General features: G+C 40.0%; 1 protein-coding gene and 1 pseudogene across 17 annotated transcripts in view; one reads left to right on the top strand and one right to left on the bottom strand.

The window, feature by feature from the left end:
- The window catches only part of Wdpcp (WD repeat containing planar cell polarity effector), a 326,719-nt gene that overhangs the window by 204,025 nt on the left and 95,207 nt on the right, over positions 1-27,487 (bottom strand). For 16 of the 17 annotated variants that reach the window (XM_006514636.3, XM_030245786.1, XM_011243680.3 and 13 more), the window contains 2 exons: positions 4,981-5,095; positions 2,760-2,893 (listed from right to left, as the gene is read on the bottom strand). In XM_006514636.3, the coding sequence (XP_006514699.1) occupies positions 2,760-2,893; positions 4,981-5,095 (249 nt within the window). The remainder of the gene's footprint in view (positions 1-2,759; positions 2,894-4,980; positions 5,096-27,487) is intronic. The other variant, XM_030245787.1, reaches the window with a different exon arrangement.
- Positions 10,561-12,272, top strand: Pgam1-ps1 (phosphoglycerate mutase 1, pseudogene 1; annotated as a pseudogene).

Below are 27,487 nucleotides of genomic sequence, written 5' to 3'. Positions count from 1 at the left end.
TCTTAAGAGAATATGAGACGTCTACACACATATTCTGCATAAAGGGATAAGCCATGGCGTTGTGCATGAAAGTTTATGCAGCTTCTGAGAATTACACTTCTCTTTCTTAGGAAGGATTTGTCGAATTTATTATTCAAACTATGTTATTTTGGAACATGGTTATTTGAAAACATAAGCACGGCACCATCTGGGTGACACATGCCAAGGAAATATAGATTGCACCGTATTTCTGCTTAAGGAATTAATGGAAGGTTGATAGCTTGGAAGGAAAAAAAAACTATCTTGCCATTGCTGGTCAGCAATAATCGAACCACTTTCTGGGGATTAAGCGCATGGCTAAGCCTACTGGACCAGACACTAGCAAAGGGCAGGGGGTCTTCTTATCAGAGAAATGCTTCTGGAGCCAGCCTCACTACATGACAGATTGCTTTCATATTCCTGTCTGCAAGGCAACAAAGGATGGCAGTAATGCGATAATGCCAGAGTGCAATGGGTGTTAAGAACCCGTTGCATTTATGTATTGTATTTAGTAAATAATCAGGCTCATCCAAATTGTGATCTCACCACTCAACCAAGGCCATTAAAATCAAGGTTAATGCTTTAATAATCCTCTGCTATTTTTTTTCCAACATGGTCAAAAGAAACTCTTTTCTATTTGCATGGCCATAATATTATTGACCTCTTCATCCTCTGAATACACATCAAAAAGAACTAAAATCAAAGTAATTACCAGTGTTGTTCTATCATGGTAAACATTTAACTCCTTGCACTATCCCTCATCTGTTAAACTGAATTAGATTTTTAAAATGTGGACAGAAAAGCTTGCTTGTAAAAGGTCAACACTTTCAGGATATTTACCCTGAAATTCTTTTTGTCAAAATTATTTCAATATGAATAATTAAATTATGATATAGCTGGGAAGAAAAATCAAAATTATAAATACTCAGTACACATTCTTGCTTTAAAATACAAACGGGCAATGATAAAACACAGACACACTGTATGTTTTAAGTTTAAACACTTATAGTTATGTTTTCAATGTGATTATTGTAATTTTCTCCTTTTTTGAGAAAAACTATAATTGTTAATTAAATACATAAAGACAAGTACACATTATATTTGGTATCTATCTTGCCATTAAGGCGTGTTACAAATTTCTAGATGATAAAATCAAGTTAAAAAATAGGTGGTTGGCATATTTAGTTTTTGTACAATGCATATCAGTTGTTATTTGGTGTTTACTAATTATCACATGTTTCAAACACTGAAGCAAGAAAGGAAATTCATGGTGTTTCCTCAAGGAAACACGGTCATATTCTATCGACTGTGTAGTAATGATGCACACTGCCAATAATTCCTCCTCAAGTCCAAAGGCAAAAATAATGTATTAATTCCCCGACTTAAGCAATATAGGCCCAAAGACTAGCCTGTCTTTATATTTTTTTAAAACAAGCTGCTGCCCTTGCAATTTCCCTTGGCTCACATTACCACCACCCTTCAGTCAAGAAGACACCACACTACTCATCACCTCTAAAAAAAGGAACTGTCCTATGGAATTTTAAATAAAAAGGTAAATAACACTGTAAATGATATCAGCTAATTAATAGTGATATATTTTAAAGATTAATATTAGGAAAAAAACAGCATTTTAAAATCTATCTAAGTTAACTATTTGGGAAAAACAGTGCTATAAAATGTTAAAAGAGAATCTTTAATTTTTGACTAAATGTACACATGAATACCATAAATTGTCAGCTAGAGAAAATTATTATTATGCAAATTTTATAGAAGCTCCACAAATCTGGCATATAAGCCAGATTGTATTTTATTGCCACAGTGAAAAACTTATTTCAGGTAAGTTCTTCCATGCTAAAACTCTTTCCTATAAGAATAGATACTTTTATTAAACAAATTAAATCTTTCCTATGCCACTATCAGCCCAATCATAATGAATAACAATTCCAAAGTACAGAAAGGTACAAAAATCAGCATCCAAGCACACAGACCAACTCCAAGGCGCAGGGCTCGCCTTGCCTTTACTGTAGACACATGAGGGTGGTGTCCATGTGCCCGGCCTTTAAGAAAGCTGTGTATCAGCTCTATTCCCACTGAACAGTGAACTGTCTCAAATCCACGTCACAGAGGCTGGATCAATCTTGCAGACAGAGATCAGTGCTGAAAAGAAGCCTTGAACTGAAACAGCCTGGGAAATGCATGGGATGCTCACCCTTGCAGAGAGGGTGCCTAACCAGCAGTCAAAATGTTATGTGGAAAATTTAAGTACATCACTTGAAATAAAAATCCTGTCTTAGTCGATGTGAAGTCCGTGATACAGGGAACAAATTACCTAGCGTTAGCAGAGGAGAAAGACTGACATACCTCATGGAAATTTCTTTTTGCGTTTCCTCCAGTCATAGCTGGAGGTGGGATGTGAGGGTCTTACCATTACTTATCATATTCTCTATTAGTCTTTGAAAGACCCTTCTTCCCTTTCTCATCATGAAACGCAGTGCATGTATATGGATACTTAGGGGAATGAGAAGTGCAATATATAGGAACATTAGCAAACAAGCCAACTTTAACCTCCATGAGCTTAAATATGCCATTGTTAGACCTTCACCACAGGCGAGGTATAAAGGCACACTCAGACTTCCCAACACCCACATATGCTCAAGAATAAAACCAGTGACGTGAACTTATGCAGTCCTCTAGAGTACCTTAGTGAGGGGTAATATGACTATATATACTGAAATTTCTACCTTAAGGTCCAAGGCTGAGAGTTTCTCCAGCCTCTTGTTTCCATCAAGAGAATCCATTTTCTTTGTAAACTGAATAAAACATAGTTTGTTTTGTGCCAGAAATGATAAGATGATGAAACTGTCTGTAAGGAGAGCTAAAACGAAGATTGAATGAATCCAAGTTAGAACAAAGTTATAACAAGTTAATACACTTCTGCCGAATTATTATTAAAAGATGCTGTCAGAAAATAAATATTAATAGAAGTTACTAACATCTCCCAAGTATATTTGAATGATGGTAAAGATATTAGAAATAAACAATAACCACCAACCTGACAAATGATGATATGGTATTTCCCCCCTTTTCAGTGACTATTTCCACATAAACTAATGCTTGAGGACACCACCAAAGGAAATATTTGGGAACCAGAGCTCAAAACATATAAGAGAGGCTGGGCATTGTGGCACATATTTAACCCCATCAAGTAGAAGGCAGAGGCAGTCAAAGTTTGAGGCTAGCTAGGGATACATACTATGAGCCTGTCTCCATAAGAAAGAGCACAAGGAAGGCAGAAAGAGACTTTTATGTGTATCTATGTACTGTTTCAACATTCATGGAAGCCATTTGAGAAGAAACTGGATTGATACTAATCAGTGCTCTCTACCAAATTAATTTTTTTATTTAAATTTTTTTATCTGTAATCCCTCTTTTGAAGACTTACAAACTGGATGAAATAAATATGCAAATGTGCATACTATATAAATTAATAATTAATAGCCACAAAAATACTTCTGCAGTTTGATTACTAAAGAATTTAAGTAGGTAGAAAATATCCTAAGCTATAATAAGAGCCATTGTTATGTGAATTGTTCCTAGGGGAACAAAGGAAAAAGAAAAAAGAAATTACTTAATATCTTGTATACTTTTTTCACTCCACCTCTGGATGCACATGCAGCGCCCAACAGTGGAGGAGCTGGAGAGCTGCCAAGAACTGCATCACTCCCAGGTCCCTTGAGAGTGCATTGTTTGGGTACATATAAAAGAAGCACATGAAGAAAGACAACTCAGACAGAAGGGTGTTGAACATTTCCTGTTCAATCTAACAGAACAACATCAATAGGAGAACCCATCACAGCCACTGCTACATGCAAAGTCAATGAAGGGTTCCGTGATGAGCTATGAAACCACAACTCTCTCCCAGAGTTCCCTTGGCATCACACGCCTACATGGTGGAGGAAATAACATGCCCACAGTGATCCCCCCACCTGTTACTATCAGCACTGTTGCTAATGATAGCTGTCCTGCAGACTTCTTTCTTAAAGCTGTGTGATTATGCCTTACTGTACTCAGAGTGCTTAGGGATGCGTACAGTGGAAAGAAAGGTTTCCATTCTCACCTCTGTCCTTTCTGCAACACCACATCTCCCTTTCTTATTCAAACTAAGATATTGTTTTTAATCTTTCATGATAATATAACCTGCTTTGAGAATATTTTTATCCCAAATAAAAAGAATATTAAAATCTATAGTTATCATAGTTAGCAGAAAAAAAGTAGGTCAGAACTAGTGTTCAGATCTTGACAAAGTCACTTACTACCTACACAAGCCTGACCATTATCCTGAGTGGCTCAGTTTCACTTTTGTTACCTACTAGAATAAAAATGATCATATCTTATATAGTCCCTTTCTTGAGTTAAATAGAATGGCACCCAGCACGGAACCTTTATGGCTCAAAAAAATATCATTAAACTTCCTACTCAATAAATGGTTTAAAAATCTTTTTAATATGCTTTATAGCAACCACACATGGTGCTGTCATTTAACAGAACTGGACTTCCCTAGTGTATCTGGCACTGGCTTCTCAGAGTACTCCATGGCTGTCTGTCTCAGCATATTTATACTAGTTAAACATAATTTATTTGGAAAAATTTTAATTGTCAATAACAGATAAATCATTTTTAATGGATGAAAAAGTTTATTTTAAAACTACATTCCAAACTGTAAAGGAAAGATCAAAAAGTGCTTAGATTCTGAGCTTAACACTTAATGAGAAGTGAAGTGCACAGACATTAAATATTAGTTGAAACCTGTGTCAGTCCCAGGGGTTGTAAGTCTGCTATTACAAGCAATTACTTGTTGTGTTTGCAAGTCCCCAGTGGTAATAATTAGTCTACCTGTTGACAAAGTATTTCTCCTGCCCCACTGTTAATATGGGCAATTGATTTGCACACGGGTATAATTACCATCACTGATGGTGTCTGAGATGAGCTTCCCCACCAGGCTTCTGTCAATCACCACTTTCTCCAGCTGAGGCCCAGAAAGACTTAGGGACACCAGCACACCTGAACCAAACAGGAGCTAAAACCGGGTAAGAAGGAGACAAAAAAAAAATGCTGAAAATTAGGATCATTTAAATTTTTCTTTCCAATCATACAACTCCCATGGATCTTTTCACATGCATTCAGACCATGAAATTAAAACACAGTCCTAAAACACAGTCACCAGCATTCTGAGAATGAGACAGGTAGCTAGAACATTTCAATGCACTCAGAGCACTGATGAAAACTGTCCACAGAAAGTTAGTGTGGTCCACACCAATCAGATGCCTAATCTCTAAATGTTTAAAAAGTGTCCATGCAGAAAGAGCTGCTTCGTTTGTATTCAAACTCTGAAAAGGTTATTATTTATATCAGGAACTTACAGGCTATTTCTTGAAGTTTGGATAGTCACTGCTGCTCACTGAATACATGAAGAACCCATGATTACAATGTAAACAGCTAATTTGAAAGTCAAACTTTATTCAGTTAACCAGGTAAAGATTTTATAACCCAAAACATTAAAATAATATAAAGCAAGTCACTTAGATAAAATGTTAAAATTTTTTAAATCATATGTAATGCATGCCATCAATAATTTCACAAAGAAAAACAAAACTAGGGGAAAAAAGTGGCCTTTTAGTGTCCAGCAGCCGTTCACAAAAGATGGCTGGATAGAACCGTTATAATTTTACAACACTCCTTTCCATTTGTAGCAGCTTAATTCATTCATCTCCAAATGTTTAAAACTTCTGAAAGGACTCTGCATATGTGTGTGCTTGTTATCTATGAGATTTTGAAATATCAACATTGGAAGAAATTGTTTCACCTTCAAGGCAACAGACTCAAAGCTGATGAATCATGGAATAGCATATGGCATAAGAAGAAAAAAAGCAATTGTTAGTAAACTAATCAGGAGCATGCCAGCCAAACGCAGAGGCAACTATGACTGAAACACCACGGGGAATCCCCCGCCCACCTAGACATCATGTCCCAGCTAGTAACTATGACTATCTGTGGAGACGAATTGGGACATGTGTGAGAGATGAGCCGCATGAGGCATCCAGGGGAGTAAAGGCCTCAGTTGCCCTGCTCTTAGAACCACTGTCCAGGCAACAGAAGTCTCACTTGTATCCTACTTACAGACTGTTCTATCTCATGCTCTCGTCTCTGCAGAGGTGCAGTGGGGGATGGGAAAGTTAACCACCTTTACGAGTTTTTGGAAATAAAAGAAGGCACAGTTGTTCCAAGAGTTGCAAAATACTTCAGAAAATAATTACTCTCGATTGAATTAATTTAGCCTTATGACATATCTTGATAGCAAATGATTCACTATTCTTATGGGACTTTCATAACGTGTGTACTTCAATCTCCCAAATTGTCCCTTCTTAGACATTCAGAAAGACATAAGGCTCAACCTTCCTACCTGGTTCTTCCAAGTCTGCTAATCACATCACTAAAACCTGTCCTTTTCTACTTATTTTTCTTAACAAAAATGAATACTATTCTCTTAAGTATGTCTTCCCTTGATTTGTCAGTGATGGCCGGATTCTTATGACACTGGCTTGACCACATTTATCTTTGCAGTGCTAGGCACATAGGAGACACTCTGGAAATATGTGGAGAAAGACCCATAACTAACTCAGTATCATATTAGGTAACCATAGTTAGAGGAAAACTTAACCTAAGCTTTGATCTGCATGTTCATTTGCAGCAATTTGTCAATCATGTGCTTTAGCTGGGGAGGAAGCTCAGTTGGTAGTATACTTTCCTAGCATGCAGGAAGATCTAAGTACTTTGAGTTCTTTTTAATTAATTAGTTTTGGTTTGCATATGTGTATTCCCATGCTAGTTATGTGCATGTGGCACAGCATGCATGTGGAGAGTAAGGAGTAACTTGAAAGACTGAGTTCTGTGTTCCCTCACCATGTGTGTCACAGAGACACACAGGTTGCAGGTCTTAGGAGACACCTCACTAGCTAAGCCATCTCACCAGCCCCAAGTTCTGAGCTCTGTATCCAACACTGAATAAGCCTGGTTATAGTGATGTGTGCTTGCAATTGCAGCATGTGGGAGGTAGAAACAAGCGAATCCGAAGTTCAAGGACATCCTTGATTATGCAGCTAGTTGACGGCCAGGTATCTTGGACTACCTGATACCTGACCATATCTCTAAAAAAACCAAAAATGAAGCAAAATACATGCACCATATTGTTGAATACCACCAGTGACCAGAGGCTCACTACACCTGACAGCTACCTTAACTGGGACAGCTCCAACTGATTAAAAAAACATGGGCGGGGCATTCTCTTATTTAACAAAAGCTGACTGTTGGCTATATGTCATGCATGTAAATAAATTTAATAGCTCAAAAGTGAATCAAATATATTCCTTAAAGGTTGTTATACAGGCTAATAGAGAGAAGAGACATGAGTAAGTGTAATAAAATAGTGTTAGCAAATCCATTATCCTGTCTGAATATATGTAGGCAACTGGTTACGGGGTGAATCTAAAACTTGATTAAAATTAAAGCTGCTTCTACCTCAGTTTTTCTTCAGTTGCCTCTGCACATATCCAAAGATAAAGCCCAGTGGTTAAGGGCACGTGCTCTGAAATCAGTGGCGCCTATGTGTGTGACACCAAGTCACTTAATCTCTCTGCACCTTTATTCATCTCTTCATCTGAAAGAAGACATGACACATCTTCTTCACAGGGTGAGCGTTAAGTAACTCTACCAACAGAATTTGTGCTAATGCCTGGCACAGGGCTTACAATGATCACTGCTATTCTGTCGTTCCCATGACGAGTTCTCACTGCAGTGCTTGCCATCTCTGAAGTTATTTTTTTGTCTGAAATAAAAGTCCAGCCTCAGAATTGGATATGAAACCTTGGACTCTGGGTGATTAAGCTGTAACTTTAATTTACTAATGTTGTGTGTATACAATGTGTGTGCATGTGTTCATGTCCCATGGTGAGCATCCCATAGCACAGGCATGAACACAAGAGGACAACTCTTAGGAGGGGTTCCTTGTATTTTCCTCAGGTTCCAAGAATCCAACAGAAGTCAACAAGTTTTGTGGCAAGTGCTTTGACCCGCTGAGGCAGCTCATTGGCATCCAGATGTGCTCTCGCCCGAAAAGGGACCAGCTCTTGTTAGTCTTCCAATTTGCAATGATTTCAGAAACATATTTACCTTCAAGCTAACTACAGGATCCATCAGAATTGGAACTAAATTTATCTAACTTTCTCATTTCTTTCTCTGTATTTTCTGTTATCATCGTCATTAACATGAAAGAGCCCCCCTCTCCTGAGAGAAGCTGCACTACAGTACATGAACTTGTGCTGTGCTATAAAATTCACTCCAAATGCCCAAATTTTGTGGAGCTGGAGAAGAAACATAAATCCCAGAGAAGTCTATGCAAGAAGCAGTTGATACTGGAAAAGATTCAAAGGCCAGAGTGTCCCAGAGCAGAAGTGTTCATGTGTCATGTGATCTGGGCTTGGAGATAGGAGCAGTGATTTATCCACTTGAGTATTCCATTAGGCCCTGACACCTTTATTCATACAGTCACTCTTTCCACATATATATGTTCAATATATTAAATGAGCCAGGCACTGTTCTGAGTACTGAAACTACATCAGTGTACAAAACAGGCAATGCCTTGGTGTACCATATCCTCACGGGGCTGGCATTTGAATGTGGATATTGATAAGAACAAATAGTTCTAATATAATAGCAATTAGTGATCAGATCTATAAGAGAAAAAAAGCATACTAAGATGGGGATTCTAGGATGCTACTGTAAGCACATGGTGACTAAAATGAAAAAGCCTTCAAGAAGAAATGCCATGTGATCCCGATCCAGAGAACCCATCTGTGTACCTGGAGAAGTGGAATCTAAGGCAGAGGAGCATCAGGACAAAAGCTCTGAGGCAAACTATGCCTTGGATGAGTAGGGAAAGTGGGCCTGTATACATGGATGGAAACAAGAGACAGGGTCCTCACACACACACAGTGGCACGATGGGCTCAAGAGCCAGCTTACACTGGAGTCTGTTAGTGAGAAGGCATTGCATTTTAGCAGGAATCTACAGTAACTGAGAGGAGGGGCAAAAGCATGTAATCCCCTGGGAAATCCTTCTATCCACCCCAAGAGAAGCTAGGACTTGAACCAGAACAGCCATGCTGGAGAAAATGGTGGGGGCAGGCTTAAGATAGCCCATTGTCCAACCTCAGTGAAAGCCTGTGGGTCTCATGTAGCCAAGGACAGCTAGGAGTATGGCCCAACCCTATGTGGCAAACTTACTTAAACATAATGGGATTTCTTCATTATTTTTGTAAACCCAACTTTATGGTACTTGAACATGAATTTGTAGACAACAACATACTGTCTCAATGTCAAAGGTTGGATATGCTTGTTAGAGTGCCCACTTGGCCTAAGCACCATGTTTTATTTACTAAGGTAAGGAACATCAGAGGCAAAATCTAGACTAAATACTGTCTATAAAATAAGACAAGAGTCTGGTTTTAGACAAATTGAGTCAGCTATGGAATTATAAGTAAAGATAACCTTGTAAAAAGTAGAGATGGGGCCATCAACAATATCACGATCACATTGAAACACAGAAACAGATAAACACTCCTTAAAATGTAATGGAAAGAGGAAGAGGTTCGAAGTCTGAGCTCAGGATTCTCAGTGTTCAGTGGGTGAGATGTGTGGCACCAAAGGAGGGCCTTTTCTGCTGTTTCATAGCCTCCGCTGGAAAAAGAAACAATACTGTATATTCCATAGGAAAAGAATTAAACAATATTTTTTTTCTTAAAGATTGAGTTAAGCCTCTTAGTGAAAAGAAGTGTGGGTACCAGTTAGAATCAAGGTGTAACTACCGTTTTTGAACTTTTAAGTAAGTGTCTTGTGACTAGAGCCACTCCTGATATCAGCTTTTGGAATATGTAGACACACATGAATGAATAAGCTAACTAGTGAATTTTATAAAAGCTTGTTGGGAGGCACATTTTACAAGTACTAGTGCCAAATAAAGTCCTAGATGTGGTAGAGGAGATAGCAAGAGTTAGTAAAATACAGTCTGAAACTCAGGCAAAGATTATTGCAGCCCAGATCAAAGTGCCACAACTCTGCCTGTTTCACCAAAATGGCTGCATTTATGTCTTCCAAAATGGGAAAGCCTTCGTATAATTTGGTAGGACAAGAAAGAAGGAAGAAGCCTGCTAAGGTTCTGTCCAGTGGAAGGGGTGAGAGTATTCTGGAAGCTCAAAAGAATGAGAAACAGCAGTTCCAAGCAACAGGGGTTTCTCAGCAGATGAGAGAGAGAGAGACTGACCTCCAGCCCTGGCCCAATCTGAACGTCCCTCCCAGCAAGAGATGTTTCTTTCTTCCTCAGACAGGACACATCTTCTCAACCTGCTCTGCCACCATCTCTACTGCCTTTACCATTTCTCTTGTTGTCTTCCATAAGCTCAGGGCTTTTCTTTAAGAAACTCAGAAATGGGAATCTCGGCGATCCTCAGTTGCTGCTGTATCCTCTGCCCGTCGCCATGGCTGCCTACAAGCTGGTGCTGATCCGGCATGATGGGAGCGCCTGGAACCTGGAGCGGCTGGTACGACCCCAACCTGAGCCCGGCGGGCCATGAGGAGGTGAAGCGGGCAGGCGTTGCGAGATACTGGCTATGAATTTGACATCTGCTTCACCTCTGTGCAGAAGAGAGCAATCCGGACCCTCTGGATAGTCCTGGATGCCATTGACCAGATGTGGTTGCCAGTGGTCAGGACTTGGCGCCTCAATGAGCGACACTATGGCCGTGTAACAGGTCTCAACAAAGCAGAAACTGCTGGTAAGCATGGTGAGGCCTAGGTAAAGATCTGGAGACGATATTACTATTACGATGTCCCACTGCCTCCCATGGAGCCTGATCACCCCTTCTACAGCAACATCAGCAAGGATCGCAGGTACGCAGACCTTACTGAGGACCAGCTCCCCTCCTGTGAGAGCCTGAAGGATACTATTGCCAGAGCACTGCCCTTCTGGAATGAAGAAATTGTCCCCCAGATCAAAGAGGGGAAAAGGGTCTTGATTGCCGCCCATGGCAACAGCCTTCGGGGCATCGTTAAGCATCTGGAGGGTCTCTCAGAAGAGGCCATCATGGAGCTGAACCTGCCCACGGGCATCCCTATCGTCTATGAACTGGACAAGAACTTGAAGCCCATCAAGCCCATGCAGTTCCTGGGAGATGAGGAGACCGTGCGCAAAGCCATGGAAGCTGTGGCTGCTCAGGGCAAGGTGAAGAAGTGAAGGCGAAGAGGCAGACACCCTCCCTGCCTGTTCCTGCCTCCTGCACCCTCCCCAGCACCTGCCACACTGACTATGTCTTTAGGATTTTAAGTTGTAGCTGCAGATGGGGGCCTGTTGCTCCCGTTTTCATTGTAGTATTTTATCCCCTGCACCCACTCCCTTCATAGAATCTAGTCAGAATAACGCCTCTGGGGGTGCAGGTTCTCGGACCACATCAAGGGACAGCTCCCTGTACCAGGAGAGTTGAGAGATAGTAACTACAGTTTTTCTTAGGTCTTTGTTTACTAAGGGTCTGCTTAGGAAGAAGTCAGGGAGGAACTGTGCTGTATGGTATGACCAATGAGAAGCTGCAGTCCAGTTTTGTCCCTGGAACCTGTCCTGCACTCTTCCTGCAATTAGGTAACTGGGGGCACAGTCATTCCAGTGGAGAGTGGAAGTAACCTCATGGTGATTTAACCGTACTTTCTCTCTGACCCTAAAGGAGCTGCTGGCCCTAGAAGGTTGGGATCAATCTTGTCAAGTCTATATTACATTTACTTTTACAAAAAAAAAGTATATATATATATATATATATATATATATATATATATATATATATATATATATATATAATCAGCACACAAAAGCAACTCTGAGGTTGCTAGTGACAGTTGAAACAGTCCTGTGTGGTCACCAGAAAATAAGCCATTCCTCGTATCAGTGGGATAAACTCCTTGTACCTCTTGCTGTGTTTGGATCCCTTGGCCTTGTTTTGTAGAGGTGAAGTACCCCTGGATCATGTCCGAGTTTTTGTCTTTCACTGTCTGAATCATGTTCCAGCTGCTTGACCCTACCGTGTGGGTTCAGAGCTCGTTTGGGCGTAACAACTAAGTCTCTTTCCAGATCAGTATAATAAAGGAGTGATGTGCCATTAAAAAAAAAAAAAAAAAAAGAAACTCAGAAATGATTCTAAAGTTGTTCAGGTGGCTCTTCATTAACCTTGGTGTCTAGACTGAATAGTTAGCTGAAAGTTAAATAGCACTTAAGGAGGAAATATTATCTGATGGTAGCATTAATCAAAACAAAATATAAATAACAAAGCACTGAGTTTAATTTATTCAATAGGTCAAAATCCATATGAGTGCCTCCTGTATACAGATGTAGAGATACAGATAAATACAGAGATATACAGATGAAGACTGAATGGTAGACAAGTTAACATAAATTGATTAGCTATGGATAGAATATATGTCTTATTGTAGAGAAAAATGGAGGCTTTAGATACAATAGGTAACTGACTAGAAGAGGTGGATTACAACCCATAACGAGAACAAATGCATGGCTGGAGAGATGGCTGAGGCAGCAAATGTTCTCATTATTTGAGCATGAAGGTCTGCGTTCAGATTCCCAGCACCCACATGGAAATCAGGCATGCCAGTGCACCTGGAGTCAAGTATTAAGTAAATAGTTTAAGTAACTGTTTGTGGGCTACTTTATACTCGTAACCCCAAGCCATTCCACTGAATTCAGTATTCTTACTGGGTAAAGCACACTGCCCTAAATCCATGTGATTTCTATCACATCTGAGTAAATATGAAAAGAGGCGGTAGGCAGGATTGATATGAAAAATCAACAATCATTGAAGGGTCTTCTATGATAGTCAGGAATCCAAAACAGACCCCATGAGAATAAGAGCCCCACTACAGCCCATGGGGCAAAACTCTACGGAAATTCATCATCATCTTGATGGTGCCTAATGAAGCTCACTCGGAGAATGACAACTTTTTACATCAATTGAGATCTACAATGAAGACTAGAGACTGATAATTTATCAGATACCCTGTAGGAAGTGTTTTCTGTAATCCATTCCTTCATTCAGCAAACAGTAAATACAGAGAGAAATCATGTCTGACCAATCCACTGAAGTACAAAGACAACAATTGGCTCAGACTGGTTCTCAAGCCTCCTAATGCTGCTGCCCTTATGTTATGCTGTGGTGACTCCAACCATAAAATTATTTCATTGTGCTTCATAACCATAATTTTGCTACTGTCAGGAATTGTAAGGAAAATATCAGGTAAGCAGGGTATCTGAAATTTGCCCCCCAAAGGTTGAAAACTCCTGGGCTAAGGTAACAGAATAGTTGAGTCATAAAGAATTATTTCAGGACAACAAATAATAGAAAATAAGTCTTCTAGATAGAAAAATGTTGCCATTAATCAAAACAACCCTGAGATTCCACCTCACACCAGTCAGAATGGCTAAGATCAAAAACTCAGGTGACAGCAGATGCTGGCAAGGATGTGGAGAAAGAGGAACACTCCTCCATTGCTGGTGGGATTGCAAGCTGGCACAACCACTCTGGAAATCAGTCTGGCAGTTGCTCAGAAAATTGGACATAGTACTACCAGAAGATCCAGCAATACCTCTCCTGGGCTTATACCCAGAAGATGTCCCGACTTGTAATATGCTCCACTATGTTCATAGCAGCCTTATTTATAATAGCCAGAAGCTGGAAAGAACCCAGATGTCCCTCAACAGAGGAATGGATACAGAAAATGTGGTACATTTACACAATGGAGTACTACTCAGCAATTAAAAACAATGAATTTATGAAATTCGTAGGCAAATGGATGGATCCGGAATATATCATCATGAGTGAGGTAACCCAATCACAAAAGAACACTCAAGATATGCACTCACTGATAAGCGGATATTAGCCCAGAAGCTTAGACTGCCCAAGATACAATTTGCAAAACACATGAAACCCAAGAAGAAGGAAGACCAACGAGTGGGTACTTTGTTCCTTCTTAGAATGGGGAACAAAATACTCATAGAAGGAGTTACAGAGACAAAGTTCGGAGCTGAGACGGAAGAAAGGACCATCCAGAGACTGCCCCACCCAGAGATCCATCCCATAAACAGCCACCAAACCCAGACACTATTGCATATGCCAGCAAGATTTTGCTGACAGAATCCTGATATAACTGTCTCTTGTGAGGCTATGCCAGTGCCTAGCAAATACAGAAGTGGATGCTCACAGTCATCTATTGGATGGAACAAAGGGCCCCTAATGAAGAAGCTAGAGAAAGTACCCAAGGAGCTAAAGGGGTCTACAACCCTATAGGAGGATCAAAAATATGAACTAACCAATAACCCCCCAGAACTATATATCTAGTTACATATGTAGCAGAGGATGGCCCAGTTGGCCATCAACGGTAGGAGAGGCCCTGGTCTTGTGAAGATCTTATGCCCCAGTACAGGGGAATGCCATGGCCAGGCAGCGGGAGAGGGTGGGTTGGGGAGCAGGCCAGGGGGAGGGTATAGAGGACTTTTGGGATAGCATTTGAAATGTAAATGAAGAAAATATCTAATAAAAACAAAACGTATTTATGCAATATTAGTGCATACCAAAAAAAGTGTTGCCATTAAGTTTACCGTGAATATTGCCCAACATATGGAACAAATTCATGTCTATAGATGTATCTTTTTATTTCATCTACTTAAACTTAAGAAATCTCCTTTTAGCTATTCTTACTATAAACAAAAAATAACTACACTTTAACTCTATGTTAAAGAGTGTTTACAAGAAAGAAAACTAATCACTTCTGGAGCATATTTCAAAGCCGGTCGAGTTCACAAAAGAATAAAATAAGGTAGTTTTTATATCCCTGGTTGTTTTAAAACCTAAAGGGATAAAAATCCATGACTGAAAAGGAATAGTAAGACATGCAGCACTTTGGCATAGTATTTTATCATTTACAGAATCCTTTGCACACATTATGAAGATTGATAAATGCTTGTGTATCTCCTGCTCAGAATAAGCATGCAACTTAAGAAAAATAGAATATGGTTAATCTCTATGCCATACCTCATGTGGTCTGGTTTTCTTCTCTCTATACCAATGGTTTTCAACTAGGGGTGATTTGGGCCACGAGCCAGCAATGTCTGGTGACACTGTGATCCCCTGCCTTACTTGGAGTTACTATTTATGTGGTAAAACATCACAGCCAAAGAAAATTGGGGAGAAAAGGGTTTATTCAGCTTATGGTCTCACATCATAATTTATCATTAAATGAAGTCAGGACAGGTACTCAAGTGGGGAAGGGGCCTGGAGACACATGCTGATGTAGTGGTCATGCAACAGTGGTGCTTTCTGCCTTACTCGTCATGGCCTGCTCAGTCTGATTTCTTGTAGAACCCTGGAACACCAGCTCAGGGATGGTACCATCCACAATGTGCTGGGCCCGCCACCATCAAGCAATAATGATTTAAAAAAAAAAAAAAAAGTCCTACAGGCTTGTCTACAGTCTGATCCTATATAGGCATTTTCTCAGTAAGGCTCTCTCCTCTCTGATGACTAGCTTGTGTCAAGTTATTACATTACAGCCAGTACATTACCTCTCTATATACTAGTCATAAAGCCTTACCTGCAAAGAGTACCTGTAAGATGAGGTGCTGTGGGAGCCAAGGTTTTTCTGTGTCACCATGAAGTAGATTTGGCAGCTGTTTAAATACTAGTCAACATTTTTCTCACATGAAGATGACAAGCTGCCCTCTGTCGTGAACAAGGACCTAACCAGATGCGTCCAGTAGAGCTGGAGGCAGTGAGCAGTGCAGACCTAGAGCCTGCAGGAAGCCTGCTTCGTGTGTCCCTCACCAGGCTCAGGGCTATGATGACTAATGCCAGCTCTTAAGACAGAAAGAACCCCAAGGCAAATCATAGAGTTGCTGTAGCACGGGATGGAAAGATCCTGTCGGGACATCTCTTTGCTGCACTCTGGCTCTTTGCACAACAATCAGCCTTCTTATCTATAATTTAGCCTCTTGAGTAATTCATCAGGTGGGAATGCCTCAAGCAAATGAGCAATGTCTATGATGCCAGATACTTCTCCAGCTGTAAACTGATAAACTGCCATTGCAAATTCATAATAAATCACTTGCTTCTGAGTTTGGCTATTGTGAATGTTGTTAGTACAAGAAAATAAATAGAGATAACATAAGAGATAGATAAGTTTAATTAATCAGAAATTTTCTGCCCACGTTCAGGATACACTGTAGAAGTGGGGATAAAATTCCTAAAGTTATAGATCTATACAAGAAGTACCATTTCACTTTAATACGAAGAAAAACAAGTGGGATAGGTATACATATAGCACATTCAAGTAGGATAAATATGAGAGCATGTCAGAAAGAAGACCCAAAACTGTTAGTAGGAGAAGTGAGAGATGAAACTGGATGGCAGGAAATAAATTTAAGTCTTGCTTTAGGGATTTTTAAAATGATCATTTTCTTTTACTTTTTATTAAAATTAATCATTCCATTCGTTTACATCTCAAATGATATCCCACTTCGAGTTTACCCCTCCACAAAACCCCTATCCCACACCCTCGCTCTCCTCCCTCACCTTTGCCTCTATGAGGGTGCTCCACCCCCTCTCTTGTCCTAGGGTATCAAACCTCCACAGGACAAGGGCCTCCCCTCCCATTGCTGTCAGGCAAGGCCATCCTCTGTTACATATGTATCTGGAGCCATGGCTCCCTCCCTGTACACTCCTTGGTTGGTGGTCTAGTCCCGGGGAGCACTGGGTGATCTGGCCAGCTGATGTTGTTCTTTCTATGGGTTTGCAATCCCCCTTTGCTCCTCCAGTCCTTTTGCCAGTTCCCCCACCCACCGGGGTCCCTGAGCTCAGTCTGATTATTGGCTCCAAGCATTCACATCTGCTTTCATTGGTTGCTAGCCGAACCTCCCAAGGAACAGCCACACCAGGTTCCTGTCAGCAAGCACCTCTTGGCAACAACAACAGTATCAGGGTTTGGTGTCTGCAGACAGGATGGATTGCCCAAGTAGGGCAGTCTCTAGATGGCCCTTCCTTCAGTCTCTGCCCCATTTTTTGTCCCTGTTCTTCCTTTGGACAGGAACATTTCTGTGTTAAAAACTTGGAGATAGGTGGGTGACCCCATCCCTCTACCAGCCTATCTGCTGGAGGTGGTGTCTACAAGGTCTATCTCCCCTTCTTTGCACATTTAGGCTAAAGTCGTCCCTGTTAGGTCCTGGGAGACTCTCAGTTCCCTGGAGTCTGGTACCCTCCAGTGGCTATTACTGGTTCCTCATCCCTTACTGCTACATATTTTTATTCAATTTCCTCACCCTTTGTTCCCCTCTCCAGACCCCTCCAGTACCTGATACTGCACCCCACTTGTTTCTTCCCTCTCCTCTCTCCCTCCCAGGGCCCCCCTCCCCCTACCTTCCACCATCATCCTGCCCCCACCCTTCCACCCCCGCACCCCTCCACCCCCATCAATGCACGACTGAAGAATTCACACCCTGATCTTCCTTCCTCTTAAGTTCCATCTGGTCTGTGGGTTGTGTCATGGGCACTGTGAGCTTTTGTGCTAATATACATTTATCAGTGAGTACATACCATGTGTACTCTTGTGTATGGGTTACCTCATGCAAGATGATACTTTCTAGTTCTATCCATTTGCCAGAAAATTTCATGAAGTCATTGTTTTTAATAGCTAAATAGTACTCTATTGTGTAAATGTACCACACTTTCTGTATCCATTCCTCTGTTGAGGAACATCTAGATTCTTTCCACCTTCTGGCTATTATAAATAATGCTGCTATGAACATAATAGAGCATGTGTCCTTATTACATGTTGGAGCATCTTTTGGGTACATGACCAGGAGTAGTATAGCTGGGTCTTCAGGTAAAACCAATTTTATCAGGAACCGCCATATTGATTTCCAAAGTGGTTTTACCAGCTTGCAATCCCACCAGCAATTGAGGAGTGTTCCTCTTTATCCACAGCCCTGCCAGCATGTGCTATTGTTTGAGCTTTTTATCTTAGCCATTCTGATTGGTGTAAGGTGGAATCTCAGGGTTGTTTTGATTTCCATTTCTCTGATGACTAGGGATGTTGAACATTTATTTAAGTGCTTCTCAGCCATTTGAGATTCCTCAGTTGAGAATTTTCTGTTTAGCTCTGTACTCCATTTTTAAAATAGTGTTATTTGGTTCTCTAGAGTCTAACTTTTTGAGCTCTGTGTATATTTTGAATATTAGCCCTCTATCAGATATAGGGTTGGTAAAGATCTTTTCCCAATCTGTGGCTTGCCATTTTGTTGTATTGACAGTGTCCTTTGCCTTACAGAAGCTTTTCAATTTTATGAGGTCCCATTTGTTGATTGTTGGTCTTAGAGCATAAGCCATTGGTGTTCTGTTCAGGACATTTTCCCCTGTGTCCATGTATTCAAGTTAGAAAGAAAAGTTCTCAAATTCACTTGGAATAACAAAAAACCCAGGACAGTGAAAACTATTAACAATAAAAGAACTTCTGGGGGAAATACCATCGCTGACCCCAAACTGTAATACAGAGTAATAGTGATAAAAACTGCACGGTATTGGTACAGAGACAGGCAGGTAGATCAACTGAATAGAACTGAAGACCCAGAAATGAACCCACACACCTATGGTCACTTGATTTTTGACAAAGAAGTCGGGGGGGGGGGGGAGGGAGACAGCATTTTCAACCAACGGTGCTGGTTCAACTGATGGTCAGCATGTACAAGAATGCAAATTGATCCATTCTAATCTCCTTGTACAAAGCTCAAGTCCAAGTGGATTAAGGACCTCCATATAAAACCAGATATGCTGCAGCAGAGAATGGCCTAGTAGGACATCAATGAGAGGAGAGGCCCTTTGTCCTATGAAGGCTCTATGCCCCAGTGTGGTGGAATGGCAGGGCCAGGAAGTGGGAGTGGGTGGGTTGGTGAGCAGGGGGAGAGGGGAGGCGATATGGAGAGGATGTTTTTTGGAGGGGAAACCAGGAAAGGGGATAACATTTGAAATGTAAATAAAGAAAATATCCAATAAAAAAAGGGAAAAAAAGAATAAAACCAGATATGCTAAATTTAAAATGATTTTTAAAATACTTGGGAGTGTTATTTTTCTATAAAAATTTCCTAAAATAAACATGAAGCTCCTAAAATATATTCTCACAAATATGTTTCCTATGTTGTGGTTGTAAAGAATTAGCAGAAATATGTTTCTGAAGAATCAAAATATTGAAAATCCTCAGACCCTTTCTTCAGTAAAAGGATCAAATAGAACAGAGAATGAGTTGTTTTCTTCTACCTAGCTTAATAGCTCTTCACACAATCTATTTCCCACATGAGTACCTTGATTATTCATCTATGCCTAATTGCCTTATTTACTAAGAAGACCCCTACTAACAAAAGTATAACCAAGAAATGGATTACTAAGCATCTATTTTTAAAAAGGAGATAATTGACACACATTGTAAATAGTAGTTTTACTATTCAACCTAGGATTCTCCTGAGAGTAAGAGACACCTAGGTGTCATCTATTTCTTGACTCATATTTTACTATATTCATAAGTTTAAGTAATAATAAGTGTATCCATTGATTATCAAAGTTCATCAAACTCTGGACTGAAATTGTATATTAGGTGGGACTTGGGAATTGAACTGATGTCATTAGGTTTGGTAGCAAGTCCCCCTATTCCCTGAGCTATCACAAGGGCCTTCCACAATGCTACTGGGAGCCTAAATCAGCAGTTGAACTCAACAGCCACAACAGACAGAAGACACATGCTGGAAAAGGGTGGGAATTCTGAAACCGAAAGATTTTTCCAATACTGATAACCCACCCACACCCCCACAGAACAACAAAAAATCAAGAAGAGGTGAACAGAGAATAGCCCTTCTGCACCTCATGGGCACAGCTACAGAAGAGGGGTAAGAGGAAGGATCAGATCAGAAGGCATCAAATCCTTACTCCTGCTATGGCCATCAAAGCTCCTGGAGAAGGCATAGTGTGTTGAGAGATTCTCAACACCACATGGGCCATGACTGGCAGGAGGAGCTACGTGGATCACAGGATCAGACAGAATTCAATCCATTATCCTGACACACAGAAGTGCTCATGTTAAAGCAAGTGCAGGCAGATGACAGAAAATTAGAAAGCTGTTCATAAGACGGATTTTGGATTTTCAAAAAGAGAACCTAAGGAAGCAGGTACAGGAGGTAATGGAGCCCGTGTGGTATCAAGTGGAAGGGGAGACCCAGCATGTGAGCCCAGTGACGGAGCAGTTGTGGGGTGGGGGGCAACTAAGAGTATGCATGGCAACACCATGCATTCTTATACGTTATTTTAAAACTAAAGTTATAAAGAACAGGCTCACAGGAACCAAAACCTCAGGGCCACAGACCTTGTCTCGTGGCTGATGACACCTTAACTCTCACATGTGTGTTGAGTAGAACAGGTACAGTGGGGTGGATGGGAGTGATTCTGTCTCAGTCCCTGCAGTTTACTCTCAGTGCATAAACATGTAAATTTCCATTAAAAGATTAGAAATGTGCATCTTCCAGTTCTTGGAGATTTTCTTTTTTACCCAGTTTTGATTATGTTAGGTAGTAGACCTTTTTGGTTAACTTTTATTCCTTTGTAGCTGTAGTTCATAATTAAAACCTTTTTTCCTCTGTCCTACAGCATAATGATATTTTAACTTTACCTTTTGATACAGTATTAAATTATCTACTTACGTTGTGATACTCTTTATAAAGTGTTTGAGCCTGCATGTTTTATATTGGGGATTAAACCTAAGGTCTTTTAAGTGCTGGGTAAGCGATCCCACCAAACCATGCTCCCAGCCCTATGCTTTCAGTCTTCATTTGTAATGAAATGCTTTTTCTCCTGATTATCTTTATTTAGATTTATTTTTATTTTTATTAGTGTGTAATTGTGTGTGTCTATGTGAGTATCTGTCAAATGTGTGTAAGTACTCATGTAGGCCAGAAGACAGCATTGGATCCTTTGGAGCTGGAGATACAGGTAGTTGTGAGCCACCTGACTTGGATTCTAGGAACCAAACTCAGGTCCTCTGAAAGAGCAGCAAGTGTTCTTAAGCACTGAGCCATCTCTCCAGCCTCTAATTATCCTTTATTGGTTTTGTTTTTGTTTTTAAAGCAGAGTGGAATCCCTTCTCTTATTTCTGTAGGTATTAATTTTAATTTTGTAAATTTAGTTCTACTAATTGCATGCCTCAAATTCCTTCTGTTACTATGTTTTAGTCTCAGACTTACAGTCCTCATATTTACAGGCAAGTACTTGTCAGTTGTATAGTGATCTTTCTCTGGTTACATTTATAAGTGATGGCTCCTTACTCAATTAAGCTTTACTATAAAAAATATTGCTTAATATATCACATTTTCAGAGAAAACTACCAGATATCAGTATTGGTACATTTGGCTTTGGGAAATGCAATCCATTAAACACACACACACACACACACACACACACACACACACACACACACACACGACAACGGGCCTATAAACAAATAAGATGCAAGTGAACTTCAGCTACTAGACATGGGGAGGAAGGTAAGGCAGTCTCACTCTCTGGATCCTTTCTCTGTTCTCTTCCTTTTAGTCAAGCCCTCTGTGGTGGCTGGAAGGGAACTGCTCCATAGAGGCTCACATGTTTGAGCACTTTGTCTACAGGTGGTAGAACTGTTTGGGAAGGAGGAGGAGAAGGTGTGGACTTGTTGGAGGAAGTGTGGCCTTGTTGGAGGAGGTTGTGGTCACTAAGGATGGGCTTTGAGGTTTCAAGTGCCCATGCTATTCTCAATTCTCTTCCTGTCTCCCTGACTTGGGGTTGTTGTCTCAACATGTAAGTTCTCAGCTACAGCTCCAGTGCCAGGCCTGCTGCCATGTTTCCCTCCATGAGGGCCAGGGATTCAACTACCCTCTGGAACCATGATGCATTCCACCCCCACCCCCACCCCCACCCCCAGTTAAATGATTTATTTTGTAAGTTATTTTGGTCAGGGTGTTTTGTCCCAGCAATCAGTAAGCAAATAAGGTACCCCTCACATTTATTATGTCCAAAGCCTTAACGTCCAGAAAAGCAGTTGGTTTCCTGTCTACAGAAAATTCATTTATCTCCTTGGCTCTTTACACAGCATTCAACATAATCTATTTTCTGTTTTATACTGTTGTATCCTCAATGCTTTAAAAATCTATACACTTTTAGTTTCTAAAACTCAAAATGTTTATCTCCTAATGACATATTCTGGTTCAGCCACTGATTTCAACAAAGTCTCCAACTTGCACTCATGTCTCATATAGCCACTTAGTTTTTAGAGCTAATGGATATCTTTCAACATCAGGGCTATTTTCTTTTCTCTGTCCTCATAAGTTACAGCTTTAGAAACTGTGAAAGTATAAGAAAGAGTGAAAATAAGGACACGATGTTAGTTGACTATGTTTAACTGGAAGGCCAATGTGTGTTCCATATTTCACAGTGATTGAGGGTATGTTTACATGGATATTTCTGCTGTCTGAAAAGGACTATTGTGCATATAGCAATTAAAGACACAAGCTTAAATCTACAAGGCCTTAGTTTAAATGCCAGCAATCCACTAATTGTATAATTACTGTATATCTGTTTCCTCATTGTAAAATGGAGATAATAAGATCAGTGGCACATGCCTGCAGTCCAGCCAATGAGGAGGTGGAGGCAAGACTCCCACCTTACCACACAGACTCAAGACCAGCTAGACTACATAGTAAGACCCATTACAAAATTAAAGATCTATCTTTTATCTGGGAAGAAACTAAGAAAGTAGAATGGAAAAAGATGACATAGGCAGGCACGATTCTGGAAATAATGCTAATTCACTGTTTCATTATGTGGTTCATGTACTTACTTTATGTTATAAACAGGAATGTATAGGTATATATAGAATCTATTAGTATAATCTTAAATATTTATATGTGCTATGCATAATATTAAATGAATTAATTATGTATGTACATATAACCAAAGGAAAACATCAAACAACAAATAATTGGCAGTACCAATTCATTGGATTAGATGGTTTATGTCCACTTGGTTTTCTATGTTTTACAAATAATCCAACTTAAACATGTCTGGTTTTTTTTCTAATTAAACCATACTACATATTATTTTGTAAGTGAGAAAATGGTAATAGTACCAAGCTGATGCATACTGGCTAAGTCCCACTGGCCCCAAAAGGGCCCTAGACTGTAATATTCTCTTGTTTATCATAATAGGAAATGAGACCAACCCTACAACAAACAAATAATCTTAGTGTGGTTTAAAAGAAATCAATAATCATACAAATATATAATCACACATATACCACACAGAATTTTTTTAAAGAAGCATTCGAATAGAAGACAAACATCTCTGGAGAAATCTTTCCAGAAAGGCATTCTAAACCATCTGAAGTATCTAAAGACAGCATATCTCTGCTGGCATACTTCCCTTGGCAAAGGTCTTCCTTTTCCTCGCCTAAGTTGGGTCCTTCCTTCAAAGCCAGGTGAAATCAGAATCCTTTATGAAGTCTTAGCCAATAGTTTCAATCATTTAGATATTATATTTAAAAAAGTAACAACCAATGTCACATTATTCCTTAATTTTCCCATGTTTTAATCATTAGTTTTATTTTTCAAATATAGATATATTCTTGGGACCAATAACAAGTCTAGGTTCAAAGACTAAGCCACTGTAAATGCTCAGCTATAAATGAAGAGCTATACTCCTCTCTTAATGGTTCAGGAGTCTCTGTGGAAGAGCCAGAGGCAAGAGATGACTGCCATGAATCAGTGTTTTGTGGACATTACAGAGGCTCCGTACACATGAGTGCATGATGCCTATGACTTCAAGCAGATCTGTGAAATATCAAGCCAGACAAAACCCCAATCTGAATGAGAAAGAGGCCACAAATCCTCAACCCAGTTAAAGAGCTCTTAGCAATGACAGGCTAGTGGAGGAGGAGGAGGAGGATGAGGATGAGGATGAGGATGAGGATGAGGATGAGGAGGAGATGGAGAAAGAGATGGAGGAGGTGGAGGAGGAGATGGAGGAGGAGGAGATGGAGGAGGAGATGGAGGAGATGGAGGAGGAGATGGAGGAGATGGAGGAGGAGGAGATGGAGGAGGAGATGGAGGAGGAGGAGATGGAGAAAGAGATGGAGGAGGAGGAGGAGGAGATGGAGGAGGAGATGGAGGAGATGGAGGAGGAGGAGATGGAGGAGGAGGAGATGGAGGAGGAGATGGAGGAGATGGAGTAGGAGGAGATGGAGGAGGAGGAGATGGAGGAGGAGATGGAGGAGGAGGAGATGGAGGAGGAGGAGATGGAGGAGGAGGAGGAGATGGAGGAGGAGGAGATGGAGGAGGAGATGGAGGAGAAGGACATGGAGGAGGAGGAGATGGAGGAGGAGATGGAGGAGGAGGACATGGAGGAGGAGGAGATGGAGGAGGAGGAGGAGATGGAGGAGGAGGAGATGGAGGAGGAGAGTGGGCTTCTTCTGGGGTATGGTCCCTAAGAGGACACCATGCTGCAGTGGACAACCTAACACTGATGCACATACTGGCAGCACTAAGTGAACACAGTGGGATTTAAAAACATAGGGCACATGAATTTGGAAGGGAAAGTAGTAAAGGAGACAGGAGATAAACTGACAGGTTTGCCTAAAACATTATTTTTGCATGTATGAAATTCTAAAACAATGAAAAAATCATGTAGTGTCTTCAGTAGCCGCTAATAGTGAAAGTCGAGCTCACTGTTGACTACTCACAAACATCCCCTAGACACTTAACAACAACCTGAGCTTTAGATCAGCAACAACTAAACAAGAAACGGTCCCTTCAGCTGTTCTTCAGACCCTCTTGCCTCTCCCCTTTGATTTCTACAAAAAAGCACTTTCCACAGTTCCTCATTATCCTGACTGCTGTTTCTTCCTATTTTTCTGCTGGGGTTTTTATCCTTATTCACTAAATAGATGCTACTTGGTTCTCAGATTTTCTCCCAAGATATCCTCCATCCCTTATGTAAGTACAATTGAATGGTTTTAACTCAGGCCTTCTGCTGTCTGCTCCAAAATATTAAAACCCAACCAGCTACTCTAGTTCCCCATTTCCAAGTGATAGCATGATTAGATGACCTCTGGTCATTTAAAAAAAAACAAAAAACAAAAAACTAAACAAAACAAAACAAAACAAAACAAACAAACAACAACAACAACAACAAAAATGGGCAAACTAAACGTTTTACACCTCAATCAAAATGCCCCTATTGGCTTTCAGCTCTGTCCTTACACATTGCTGTGCACACCCTTTGAGATCATGCCAGTCCTCCTGGCTCACGTTTTATTTTACATCTCACTGCCAGGCTAACCCTTCTGTAAGACTAGATTTAACATGGGCACTTCTCTGATATAAAGCACTTACAGTGTTACAGGACAACATGTCAATGTCTCTGAGGAAGCACCAAGCTGTCTTTCGAAGCAATCACTCTATTTTCTATTCTTACAATTGCTTTCCCCAAACAAATCTGCCCCATTACTATTTAGACATTCCCACTTATCCTCTTCTTGTTTTTCAGGCTTCCCAGAGTTTATACTCCTATATAAGTCTAGTAAAATTAGAACTTCTCTGTAAACTGTTAACATTTTAGATTATATACTGATGTTCCTAACTTCTCTGGCTTCTCCTGATGTTTACAACGCAGCACTCATTAGTTTCCTTGGATTAATGTGACTTCTTCCTTTCCACCTAAAGTATAGCACCTCTTACCAAGGTGGCAGACAATGAATATGGTATGATGGGCTGCACATAAAATGCTGTTGCTGATACTGATAACATCATGGATTATAGTTTACTATTTTATGAAGAAATCAAGTTGACTTTATGTACAATAAAAAGAAGGATTAAGCTTACACACATATAAATGTAGCTGCCACCCCATCAAAGAAGCCTCTCATCAAAGCAAATGGAGACGGAGACCATCCCAGAAAACCACAAGTGGACACAACACAAAGATCAACAGATCGCAGCAGCACAGCCCCAATAGATATATCTACATCACAACACCTGTATCTGTGACTCAGAGGACACTGAAGAAAAGGAAATGAAAAGATTCTAAAACATAGAATACTAGGAAGTCCACTTGTAAACACTTTCAAAAATAGCTGCATAAAAACAAGACTGGGGGCTGGTGAGATGGCTCAGTGAGTAAGAGCACCCGACTGCTCTTCCGAAGGTCCGGAGTTCAAATCCCAGCAACCACATGGTGGCTCACAACCATCGGTAACAAGATCTGACTCCCTCTTCTGGTGTGTCTGAAGATAGCTACAGTGTACTTACATATAATAATAAATAAATCTAAAAAAAAAAAAAAAAAAAACAAGACTGGAAGGACATGTTGTATCAATGGACATGTTAATATAGAGAGAAAGGAGAAATTTTCACAGGAGACCCCCCTTAGGCAATGAATGACTGCTGGTAAAAGGGAAATTAGCCTTTGTACAGATGAGCCCTCATATTGGTTATCCAATATAGAGTTGTCAACCCTCAAACCATATGCACATTAACAACAATGGACTCAGAAAGTTGTATTTGTACACTTGTGTACACAGATTATATGTGTGTGTCAAACATTTTAATCTAAAAATCAGTATATTAGGTTATATCTATGCTTAATGAAAACATTTTTAACTTATTACAAAGTAACCTATTGATATGCCCATAGCACATTCCATAAGAGAGATAAACTATTTAACAGTATTTAACTGAAACTATTTTTTTCATTAAAAAAGTTTATATAAGTGGTTTAAGAAAGTCAAAACAGCAAACTATTAAAAAATTCTGTTGATTAAGAAAACAAAACTGAGTATATTGACTAGTTGCTGAAATCAAAATTCTAATTGTATTGTATAGATTTCAATAATCCCTACGAATAGGGATAGTTTTGAATACAAAAGCTCCAAAGACAATTTTTTTATACTAAGTAACCCTTGACTTGTAAAATGTTCTGAGTTTGTAAGTGGAGAAAAGTATTTTATATGTAACAATTTATAGGTCATTGGATCAATAATATAAACTAAGCTTTGGTAATGACAACTTGTAAATTCTCCTTATTTGACATAAAGATCCAAGTTCAGATTACATCCTTGTTAATCCTTTATACTGCAGTAGCCTCTTCAAAGATTTCTAAACAAGTGGACCTTTTAAAGATTTTTAAAGGAGATTTCAACTAAATTGAATTCCATAAATCCAATTTTATCACTTCTTTAAAAAACATTCACAGAAG

The sequence above is a fragment of the Mus musculus genome, chromosome 11 (genome assembly GCF_000001635.26).
Source record: "Mus musculus strain C57BL/6J chromosome 11, GRCm38.p6 C57BL/6J".
NCBI lineage: Eukaryota > Metazoa > Chordata > Mammalia > Rodentia > Muridae > Mus > Mus musculus.
Note: the sequence above shows the minus strand (reverse complement) of the source record. Positions and strands in the feature narration are given on the sequence as shown.